The 12,254-nt window shown below is 36.0% G+C and overlaps 1 protein-coding gene across 3 annotated transcripts in view; it reads right to left on the bottom strand.

The window, feature by feature from the left end:
* Nucleotides 1–12,254, bottom strand: part of LOC139978642 (neuronal acetylcholine receptor subunit beta-4-like) — a 53,176-nt gene that overhangs the window by 19,817 nt on the left and 21,105 nt on the right. Inside the window, exons 2-6 of one of the 3 annotated variants that reach the window (XM_071989018.1) lie at nt 4,669–4,814; nt 3,929–3,973; nt 3,047–3,156; nt 1,820–2,009; nt 212–232 (exon numbers count right to left, since the gene is read on the bottom strand). In XM_071989018.1, the coding sequence (XP_071845119.1) occupies nt 227–232; nt 1,820–2,009; nt 3,047–3,156; nt 3,929–3,973; nt 4,669–4,814 (497 nt within the window). In that variant the 3' untranslated portion in view covers nt 212–226. Of the gene's footprint in view, nt 1–211; nt 233–1,819; nt 2,010–3,046; nt 3,157–3,928; nt 3,974–4,668; nt 4,815–12,254 lie in introns of those variants that run through there. The other 2 variants (XM_071989016.1, XM_071989017.1) reach the window with 2 other exon arrangements.

Genomic DNA, 12,254 nt, shown 5'->3' with positions numbered 1-12,254 from the left:
TCCACGGAGTAGAAAATCTTATCGCAAATCTTATCGCAAATCCATTTAATGTATTACTGCTTATGGTCTGCATAAAAAAAAAATCGTGAACTCCTATTGAGCAAAGCACCATGACTTTTGACCTTATTTGCCATGATTGAAAGTTTATATTTTGACAATACTTAATTTTGTGAAGGTTGTAAGGCTAATCGACATTTGTCCTTGCATTCATAGCAGAAAGTCACCTTTAATTCTGAAGGAAAGCAAAATTAAAAGGAAAACACACGCGAACACACCCCATAATTCGCCCGTTGAGTGTATAAGAACGCTCTGTTATAAATCTTGTGGAAAACAAGCGAGGCAGCTGCACACATTCACTGACTTCATCTTTTGGTGTTAAGAAGTATAAAAGTCAGCAATCTAGCACATTCCAGTAGTACAATATCTTTGGTTATACACTCAAAAACTTGCTTGGGCCTTGTCTATTCATTCTCGACTTCTAAGTTTCACTTCAGTTACCATGGTAACCACCTAGTATGATAGTAGGCTACTTGCCATACTTATTCAATATTGTTGTGAACGTTGGATGTCATTGCAATGCTTCCCCTTAGAGTTATAGCAAAATAAATCCCTTTTTGAACTCTAACTGCTGACGTTTGTTACGATAGCAACCACATATTTTGATCAGTACTTGACATACATATTTTACCTGTAAAGATTGCGGGTCAATTTAATGCTTTCTTTTGGAGTTATACCAATAAAGGAGCCTTTAGACTGATTTGACCCGTGACCTCCTACCGTTGACCCTTGACCTCGTTTACCATGGTAACGACATGTTGATAGTACTTGACATACTTATTACACATGTGAAGTTTGGAAGTCAATTTAATTCCTAACTGGAGGTCACTTTTTTGCCAAATTTGACCTACGACATTCGTCGTAAACCTTTGTTCTCAGTAACCATTGATAATGGCATATTTTTGTAACACTTGACACGTCCATCGTACCTGTGAAGTGCAATCCAACGCTCCCCCTTTCCCGTTTTAGCCAAAAGTCGCGTTTAGCATGATATGACCTTTGACCTTTTGTTCTTAGTGTCTGCGAAACACAGGTGCTATCACGGGGCACCTCCATACCAAGATTGAAGAAAATATCCCCAGCCGTTCAATAGGAGTTCTTAATACATATTCGCCCTCAAATATACAATTGACCTTTAAACCCGTGACCTTTGAACTCAGTTTCAATGGTAACCACATATGTTGATAGTATTTGACATTCCCTTTACACCCATTTAATCAATTCAATGTTTACCCTTGAAGGTATAGCAGAAATTTACTTTTCACCTGGAACTTCTGATATTTGACCTTTCGTTGCGAGGGTCTGCAAAATAGAATTTCCCGTCGTAGGGCACCTTCCTACCTAGGTGTGAAGAAATTCGGCATAGCCCGCTTGGGAAAAGTTTTGACAAAAAATTGTTGATGTAACAGACAAACACATACACGGCCAGCTTCTTAACACCCGTGTCCCGGATGTGGTCTTCCGGGCACCCTACCATGGGTGAGCTCCCAAATCGCTACTCAGGAAAATTAACTACAACCATGGAAACCGTTGTTATGACAATAACCAACCGACTACAATATACCATCTCAGCAATTAAATAATATACGTCATGGCATGGAGAACATTAGCATAAAATATGTAAAGCAAGATTGTGCACTTTTTATGGCCATGGAAACAAAATAAGTACATTGTTTAGGTTTTCAAATTATTCCTTTAATCGAGTAGTCCTGTATTATACACTTACATTTTTTGGATGTATTTGCTACAACGTAACCATTACCTCGTTTTTCTGGTGCACCCAAGTTGTGAACGTTATGTCACAGTTCTGCACATCGAATGGAAACTTCCTAATATCCATGAAGCAGAATGATCTCGTTGATGCCATGGTATACCAGTAAACTGTTCCGTTAGAAAGAACTTTCGCAACCTCGGTCTCTTTTTGGATATTGAGTTCAGTGTCAGTGGGAACCCTAATATGAAACAAAATATATTACCCATTAAACATTTCGGGAAAGTAAGCCATGGAAAAACAGGTCACATATTCCATATGCGTAGAGGGCGAGGGTCTGCATCCCCCCCCCCCCCAACCAAATATGTTTGTGAAAATTCGGGCAATATGCTGAGAATTTTTCGGGCACGTCTGAAAGAAATATAAAAACTATGATGTAGCTAAAGGAAATCAATAGTTTAAAGAAAAACCTCCTTGATAATTAAAGTAAAGTTATAAGCTTCACCGACAAATTCGCCATTACTTATTCCATTACTAAATATAAAACGACTTCCCCAAATATTATAACCAATATGGAAGGGTAATAACACGGCAAATGATTGTATGTAATTGGCATGCGAAGTTATAACCGATGCATGCCTATAAAAAATATGTAGGCCTATATTAAGATGTTGCGGAGCGAGCGAATAATTTTGGTTATATTTTTCCCTACGCCTATGCTTATTACCCATTAAATATCATTCCGTACCGACTTCTCTTGCAAACGTTTCATTTTGCCTTCTTAAGCATCACTTTTGTAGCATCGCGCAGCGCTTTGAATGGGATTGAGAAATCATTGTATAAGAATTGTACCCAGGCAAGCCAGTGTAAACTCTCTTTAAGATTCACTTTAAGGACACTTACTAGTTTCTCAAAAACCTTTATGAAAACGTGACTGGACAGTTTGGAATAGTATTGAATATTATTTATTGAAACATACAGATCTAGTTTCACCACAAGGAGGTGGAAGTCTTAACAAAAATTCTGAAGTAAACCATAGGCTAAAGGCGCAGTATCAGAATTTACCTCCCTCCCCCCCCCCCCCCCCCGCTAACGGATGGATAAAACTGAAAATACCAGGACAGTCCACATGTTGCACGAGTGATCAGGAATTGAGATGTGTGCTTCCCTAGTCAGCTAGTGGTGCGCTTTGTTTTGATAAGTCTCTTCTTTAACATAATGGATTGGATTAGCGAAACAACTCTAAACGATTTATTTCTGAAGTTTTTTCTAAGATACCTTTCATACAAGATCAGTTCCGGTTGCCAAATTTTATTTATTGGTAGATCTAAATTACGAAGACCTCCATAATCATCAGGATTCCACGCAAGGCGATGGTCATCCCAAATCTGAGGGAAAAAACATATAATATCTTAGTCCCATAAGGCTGAAATGTTTGTTTGGCGAGATATAAGGTAGATTCAGGACTTCATTTCTTATTTACGGCTTGGATTGCCAACAAAAAGTGTTAATATTGTATTGTCAGATTCGAAAGCACCAGGGGTACACTCTGTTCAATCATAACACTTGGGTAATACGCGCTTATTGATAGTTATACAAAGCCAGTTTGTACGCATTCACACACCTGCAGTAGAATCACTGTGGTCGAGTATTAAGGACTTCAAAAAACAAAATATGTGTTAATGCATTATTAGAAACACCCTGTCATCGCGGGTATCCTTTTCTTCCTATTTCCTCATATTGTCTCCCAATCACTCATTATCTGATAAACCATCCCACCAACCCATGCCACTCCGTCCTTGCCCATTCTCTCCCAATTTTCTGCCATTCCTCCTGTGTGTTTCTCTTCAAGAAAGTTTAGCCCTCAAAAAGAGAGAAAAAACGTGAGAAACCATTATGTTAATATCGATCATTCTCCCTGATGAATCCCAGCCCTATATGGGTCGAATAGGAATTTTCCTTCGTACTCCAACTATCACCCTGAGGTTGTATACAGTGTTTATTTCTTGTTTTAGTTTTCTTGCTAGCTTAATACTATTTTTTATCATTCCTCAAGGTAGCAATAAAAGATTCAAAGTGTACAAATTGCAGTTTACAGCCAAGGGTTTAATTATAACGGTACATACACAACTCGAAAAACTGAAGAAATATATTGCATACCAAAGCCATCCTGCCTCTTAACTGCAATTCCTGACTACCTTGAACCTGGAAGAAACAAATTAATGCATATTTGACACAAGTTAGTGCTGCATCAGCATCACCAAATACATTATGACTTGTTTACTTTATTGTACCATGCTTCATACAGCGTCTTATGGCCACGTGGAGACGGTATTGGGGGGCCTATATCATACAGCCCACAAAGTTGTCGAAAAAAATAGTTCATCTAGGAAGTAGGTTCTGCCTGCCACACTAGAAAACCATTGCCTCCATCTCCAAAAAGGAAGTCCCTAGTTCATATAGAGAAAACCGGAACATAAAGTCTTGACCAAACTTATAAGGACTAAGCTTTGACAAGATAACCCTACCAAACTCGAATGAAAATACTTACTTGTCTATTCAGTTGTCGGGCAAATGGTAATATTTTATTTTGAGAAATCAATACCGCTTTCAGACGAGAGTTGCATATCCGAAATCACATGCATGGACCACTTAAAAATTTCATTGAGATCTAACGAGGTGTCCAAACCGACAACCAGTTATAGGAGTGTTGCAATGAATTATCTCCAAAAATCTTCTCACAAAAATGTTGATGATTCCCGTTTCATTTACACCAATATTTGAAAACGATTTGTCTTCCTTTTTATTGATGAAAACATTTCATATATAACAATTAAAAGAACAAACGAGAAACATTTAAGTTGAGAACAAAGGAAAGAATGTACTTCAAATTTATTTACCAAATAATGTATCACCGGTGCGAAACGGAACTGAACAGAAACCGGTAGAGATGAATTTTCTACAGGTCTCACATAAAGATTGTACGTGCTACTGTTCAGAAGCTTTGCATGTAATGCAGTACGTTCACGGATGCTGGCACAATCCCCTAGAATGTGAAGGAAGTAAAAAGAATATCAATTAAAGAAGTTAGCATTCAGACAGCTGAGCTAGGGATTTACTTTAGTTTATGTCTTTCCTTCTAGTTATCAGCTTGAATCCTGCCAGCTAACAGTAACAGAATGAAGAATTCACACTTCAATACATCACTCGCATTTGTTCGTAGTTCAGCTGATATTTGTTTGTTTGTTATTTCAACCCACACCACGTCGATTCTCCTTTCCCACAACTATCCCAATTCAGCCTTGTTAGAGTCCTAACAAGGCAGGATGGTTTTGGTATGTGCTGTTTTGCATAGTTAGGCCGCATATCTACCATTGATACTGGTATTGTGACAGCCAAAGACTGAATCTTTACAAAGTGAGCAAGATACGAAGAGCAGTGACATACGTGCCACTTGAATTACATTATATTTTATCAAATTTATTGAATTAACTTATGTATTATTGAAGCAGTGCTATCTTAAGGTTAGTTCTTATCATCACAGTCGTTCAAGTTAGCAAAAACAACATATTTCCTTTTCAATCACCAGCAGAACTTGTAAGCCTTCAAACCAAAGAATTAGACAAAGAATTATTGAAATGCATATAACCACTTATAAATAAATTGTAACAAAAAATATTACTGTGAGGCACCAATGCCGAAATCACAAGCAATCAAATTATATAATTCCAACCGATTGACACAGAGATTACAGTAACTTTGTGAAATTTAAAGCTTTGTACCACAATAAAAATTGGATCGTGCTGATTAATATATGATACACCGGTAGCATGTGCTATATTAGGATTTCAGCAATAACTGAGGATATTTGTAATCCACAAATAAACTGGATTTGTTGGGATTACACATATCCTCAGCTCCTACTGTCATCCTAATTGTACGTGCTACCGATTATAGCACGATCCAGTTTTTACTGTGGTACAAAATTTTAGATTTATAGTAGTTACTGTGTTTTCTGTGTGTATCGGGTGATAATTCACAAATGTATTAAAATTAAGAAAAGAAACCTACAAAAGCATATATTAATTTCAAACGTTTATTGCAAACGTATTCTTTTAGCTCTCTGACAAACATGGAATCCAGACTCCCAAAATGTTAGTCCTACACGGTACACCTAGTCTTGCAAAATAAAAATCTCGGTGTTCAACTTATTAGTGAGGTTTGCATTGTTCAAAACATTTTAATTTAAACTAAACTGGCTGTTTTATTCAAGTATGCAAACCATGAACATGAAGGTGGTTACTAGCTTTCTTTCAGCACTACAGAATGACAGTGAAATAGGAAAATTAGTTTGAGATGCTACGGAACTATGGAGATAACAACTGCTAATGGCACCATTTTTATTTAGCAATCCTGTACGGAGTGCTATTCAAAGTAGACAGCAGTTAATCAGCGTTAAGGCACAGTTCATGCTAATTGTCTCATTTTAACTAACGCAAGTTCTTTCACTATTACTATAGAGTACACCAAGTGATTTGTATATGGAGCGAGCCTTCAGTGAGTGTGATTCGGCTCTAAACATTGGTCTCGAGGAGTACTTTAGTACTACCTGGATAAGTCGGGAGGGACAGGTGCGAAGAGGATTATATATGAAAATTAATCTAGCTACTGTAGTTGGACTTGTACTAAGTACTTCACATTTACTCGATGTTAATGTTATATGAGGAAATGAACAGTGTAAGATGAAAACGAATTCATTGCACATCAAATGCAACGTATAAAAAGAAGTATGTCTTCTCCAGACCCACACATATTCTATGATGAATATCATGTTCACTTTAAGCCAGAACCTTGTTGAGATTAAGTATATTGAGCGAAAATTTCAGACCCACACATTTATATGATAGATATCATGTTCACTTTCAGCCAGGGCCGTGTTGCGATTAAGTATACTGCGAGAAAATGTGGATATTTGTGAAACCTGCTACAGTATCTAGTCATAAACACGTACTTGTAACTGTATGATACGCCCTATCAAGAAGAGTGAGTAGATGTTCACTATTATCAGCAGCGATTTACATATTAAGCAACATAATAAATATTTGTATCAAGAGATACATACACATATGGGCAATGTTAATGCCGCAACAAACAATATGCGGTAACTTTCAGCATTTTCTCGTGAATATGAAAATATTTGTAAATGATGCATCACTTTATCCCTATCGTCATCATAAACATATTTATATCATGTCCACGCATTATTACACTACCTACATTTATGGGAGGCAACGGTTGTTAACATTTAGCACACATGTAGCATACCCATCAACCTCCCCAAAGAAAGTCCAGTCTTGCATAGCCTTCTATTGTCCAGATTTGTAGTCAGCTAACTCTGTGTATTTTCCATCCCTGTTTTATGGCTTTCTCGATACTTTGCATTATGTGAAGAAGCTGTCTCTGCATGTAGGCCCGACAGCATATAAGTTCAGAGACCTTCCACCGTTTGATTGGCAGAAAATGCGAAACAGACCATTCGCCATCCATATATATAGTTGCCTGTTCAGAGAGTGCTTTGATGTAGTGTCCAGAAAGGAAGCATATGGCAAGAACAGAGCAAATCATTTTGCAAATATTATAAAAAAGTGTATAGGAGCTCAGTGGTTAACGCCTGTGCCTTCCAATGATAAGGTCGCCAGTTCGAGTCACTCCAAGATTAATGTATATCGTCCAGTTACAGAGTTGTTGAAAATTGACAATTCATAATCATGGACGTTAAATATGAATCTAAGAGTCTGACCTCGATCAGCTTTCGGTTTTGATAAGCCAATGAAGCTTCTTCGCGAGTTCCTGCTTGCAGGAGGATCTAGAATACATACACACAAACAATAGTAGATCCTAAGTCTACAAATGTGTTGAAAGAGTTGTCTTTGCCGTAAAGTAAGCAATTCGCAAACAACTTTAGCAGTTATCTGTAAGACTTGGACCTTTTTAATATTATCCAGAAACAACTTTCTATAGTTTAGTTGTTTGGTCACTGAATACCACTGTATCACTGTTAATCCAAGTTACCTCTCAAAGTATACAGGAATATGATTAATCCGTATCACATATTTATTGAGTTCATGACTGCTTTTCAGTCCACCTGCACACTTTGAAAATTGTTTACACATGTTAAGTAAAATTTTACTTGATTTTCATGTCAAATAAGAACACTAAAACATTTAAGTAAATTTTACATAACTGCTTTTTTTTTACATGATCAGCATGTAACGCAACTACAAAATTATTATGTAAAATATTGCCAGCCATTTCTACATAGCACCCGTTCAGTAAGCGTTTTACATATGTTTTAGGTTAATTATTAAAAGCACCTTGGTACACATTTTTATTAAGTCGATCACAACAGAAAGGCACATTTAAGAGACAGCAAAATAGAATGACAACACAAATAATTCAGAACATTTGATGAATTCAACCTTTTATTTCAACACTTATGAGGGTATTCCGTACATCTACAATGATGCATTAATAGTGAACTATGGCAACGATATTTTAACATTTGTATCCAGTAATGGATGACAGTTTGCATCAGATACATGGCGGTCGTAACGACATTGATAGCATACTTTCAAACGGTTGAAACCTTTCAGCAATGTAACTCCAAATTATCTATAATAAAAAAGTAAAATAACAGAAACATAAACAAAAGTTAATAACAAAAAAATGAACAAGAGGTACTATCTCTTAAAGGTGCGTGCTTACGAAAATTTAAATGATTTATTTTCTTAGTTTCTGAGATGCATGCACAAAAAGCATTTGGTCGACATAGGAATTTTCAACCAACTACCTCGACATGTAGATAGATATTTGAAAGGTCACCAAAATTAACATAATCAACTGTCTGATTGTAAAATTTGACAAAGATACAACTCTACTTGCAGCTAAAACGTCTTGCATAGATACAGAAAATGATCTGTTCATAGTTACTTTAGGTTCAATTACAAAACATCAACCCATGAAGATTCCAATAAACATAACCTTCTATGTCATGTGAGCTTTGCAACTTAAACTTGCAGGTATATAATTGAGCATTGTAGTACTGTTCTAGCAAGTTCAACTTACTATCAGCTCTTTGACAGGATTATGATGTGATACAATTAAGCACAATGGATCAATACTTATACATCCTCAAGTAAGAGGAAGGATCTTGAATATTTGGTGGTAGCCAGTTAACACTGAAATTATTTTGCTTTCACTTTTCACATCAATACCCCACCTCTTCAACGTTTATAGTAAATATCATTTAAAAGCCAAAATTAAATCATAATCAACTGTCGGCCATGAGGACAATGACAAAGTTAAAACTTTTCTCTAATCACCCATACATAAGCAGTATTTTCATAATATGCTGCAGATAATCGTTTAATTTCAATTAAGAGTCAACAATCAACCAGTACCAAATAAAGAATGAAGAATGAAATGAACCGATATAATCTTCTTGAAAGAAAATGGAACAATAGTGAACTTTGTGACATGAAACCTATTTGCATTAAACGGACCATTAGCATTTTTGGGACACTGAATGCTATGACAGTATATCAATTCTATGTTAATGTTTATGTAATAAATTTTACATTCACAATGTTAAACACACAATCCTCACATTGATTGGATTGATGATTGTACTTCTGAGTATTAGCACAACGAATCTAAACACTCTTACAATAACAACAATCCCTCAAGTCATTCGATTTGACGGGTCTGAAAATGTAATGTCAAAGAAACAACTCTACCTGAAGTCAACTTTCAACAAGCAACAACTTTAGATACACAGTGATTTGTTCATGATTAATTTAATTTGAATTAGCATGCAAACGGATCAAAACAAGTAGTGGCGAAATAAAAGGATATAATCTTTTTAACAGAAACTGGAAGACACACATCAAAGTGAACTTTGAGATGTGAAAACATGTGGAATGCTGACTATGACGACTGCTACACTGCAGTTACCTTGTCTTCGTTGTTGGCACGGTAAGAACGAAAATCTCGAATCTGGTTGCACTTCACACTGCCAGTCCAGGCAACTTATAAACAACTTTTTGGAAAAATTCCCAAGATATGCCTTTTGGTATTCCAGATTAAACACAATAATGATTTAAAGCACACATCAATGGCCTACATAGATGTTCTCTGGGGTAGGGCATATCTCTCGATGATCACAAATAACTGCCGAGGATGTATTTTACTTTCTCTAAGAAGTAACACATATGCTGAGGCTTTTTGAAATATTTTTCAAATAGAACTGCAAGTTAGTGCTTTCCTGAGTAACAAAAAAAAAGGATAAATACATTCCCATCATAAATAGGCATTTATTGACATGTATCACTCACACAAACGTGACATCTGAATCCGAAAATATTTAACTTTTAGTGATTCAAGTGGTAAGAAAATTTAATTATCAAGCAAGGACCTTCAACAGAGATACACTCAAGCTGTTTTATTTTAATGGCTTTCATAATATGAAAAATGACCTGTGGTACATTAAGCCCTTTCCACTGATTACTATGCATGATATCTGCACCAAAAACAACAGGGACCATCCGTTGGTCTTAATGGTTATAATTATGCCTTCTATCAACTCAAACATAAATAGATTTTGTGATTTCATGCTAATTTCAAAAAAATGCTGATACTCAATACTCCCCGCCAATCATCAATATTTAATTAGCAAGCCCAAAATGGCAGCGAAAACATAGTGATGATGGATCAACGCTCCACACCAAATATTAAGCAAATGTCATGTATAGCTACTTGGAAATTGCCTTTTTAAGTTTTTCACATTAAGCCCCCTGCCCCCCCCCCCCCCCACTAATTCCTATACAAGATATCTTCACTGAAAACAACAGGGAACACCATGCTGCCATGTATCAACTCAAATTAATTTAGGATGCTTGAGATATCATGCATATACAAGCAGACATCTCACGCACAGGACATTCAACTTACATAGATTCTCTGAGTCTTTGGCAAAAACGACAACCAAGAAAGCCCAATCATGGAGGGATGGAAAACAATATTCTTCAACCATATAATTTTTCCTGAGGATTAAAAACATTCAACTTAAATATCAGTGCGTCTGAGAAATTTTCACTCTACCAGGAATTGAGTAGTTGATAAATATTCTTCATTTATTAAGATAAAACATCTGCATCAAATTTGTGCTTTGTATTCCAAACACAAACTGACATAATTACAAATGTGGCGGGCACAAGGACATGCACACTTACACAATGGAAGTCTACGAAAGCTGCGCATGATTCCTTTACAGATAGTTTGCACCTATGCTTCTCTCAGGAAACAAATGTGGTAACAAATGGATTGCAGCCTTGTTTTTCCCATCTGAAAAGACAAGTTTAAAATAAAGCATCACCCTGTTTTTACATTATGGTTATTGATGAATATATTATATGTACATAAGTTTCCTCGATATTCACAGACAGTGGTGTTATACAAGCTAAACGAATTATTTAAGCAATCAAAGAAAAAACGAGATATCTAGTGTTCCAACTGCATACAGCTTAAGTTAAAGTTAGCCCTAAAGTACAGATAGGCATGGTGGCACTCACATTTACATATATCTGGCTTGCTTCGAATTTCAAAGTGGTAAACATTCAGAATTTGTAACTCCTTGTGATCTCATGAGATAATAATGTAGTCTTGGGGGAGGTGTCTCTTTTAATGTAATTTAGAATATTAGAATAATTTAGAATATTTTGTAAAAGAACCTATATATCAATGGACAAGTGAGAAGTTGAGGATTTCATGTCACATGACTTTTATTCAATTTGAGCTCATTCTGTATGCAAATATGCAAATTAGGTCCCAAAATGGCATCTCTTCTGTCTATTAGCAATTGATTAAAAGTCAAGGAATTGGGTTGTCACCAATTGTGGTGAAATTGGTTGAAAAATGGCAGAGATATGAGTTGTTTTTTGTTTGTTTTTTTAGGAGAGTGTAGTCTGTGTCTGATTAGTATGTATATACTTAGTACTTCTGCCGCTAATTTGCTGGATTTTGACAAATATTTCAAGAATGTTGGGGAAATTTCAGTCATAATTTCCGCCACACTTAATAGACCAATGCTTTTCAAGGTATCTTTGTATTTTTTCTTTTTTTTTTAGCTTCTTCTGAAGATTTGTAAGGCTGCTGGGCTGATCTAACTTCCAGTTATTTTTAGAAAAATGAATAGGTCAAAGGTCAATTTTCTAAGAATTTTAAACGTAAAAAACTTTCAAATGAATTGTTTGGAAAGATATTCAATATAACCTCAACCCCCCCCCCCCTCCCCATCCAAAAAATATATCATTGGTAGGATCGTTCTATGGGATTCATTTTGGTACTTAAACAAAGTATGCAGGATGAAGTATCGGTAAGATACAATGCTTTAAAAATGTTCACTCCAAACGTCTGCAATTGCATACAC

Source organism: Apostichopus japonicus, chromosome 13 (genome assembly GCF_037975245.1).
Source record: "Apostichopus japonicus isolate 1M-3 chromosome 13, ASM3797524v1, whole genome shotgun sequence".
Classification (NCBI taxonomy): Eukaryota; Metazoa; Echinodermata; class Holothuroidea; order Aspidochirotida; family Stichopodidae; genus Apostichopus; species Apostichopus japonicus.
This window is presented reverse-complemented; position numbering and strand designations above follow the sequence as displayed.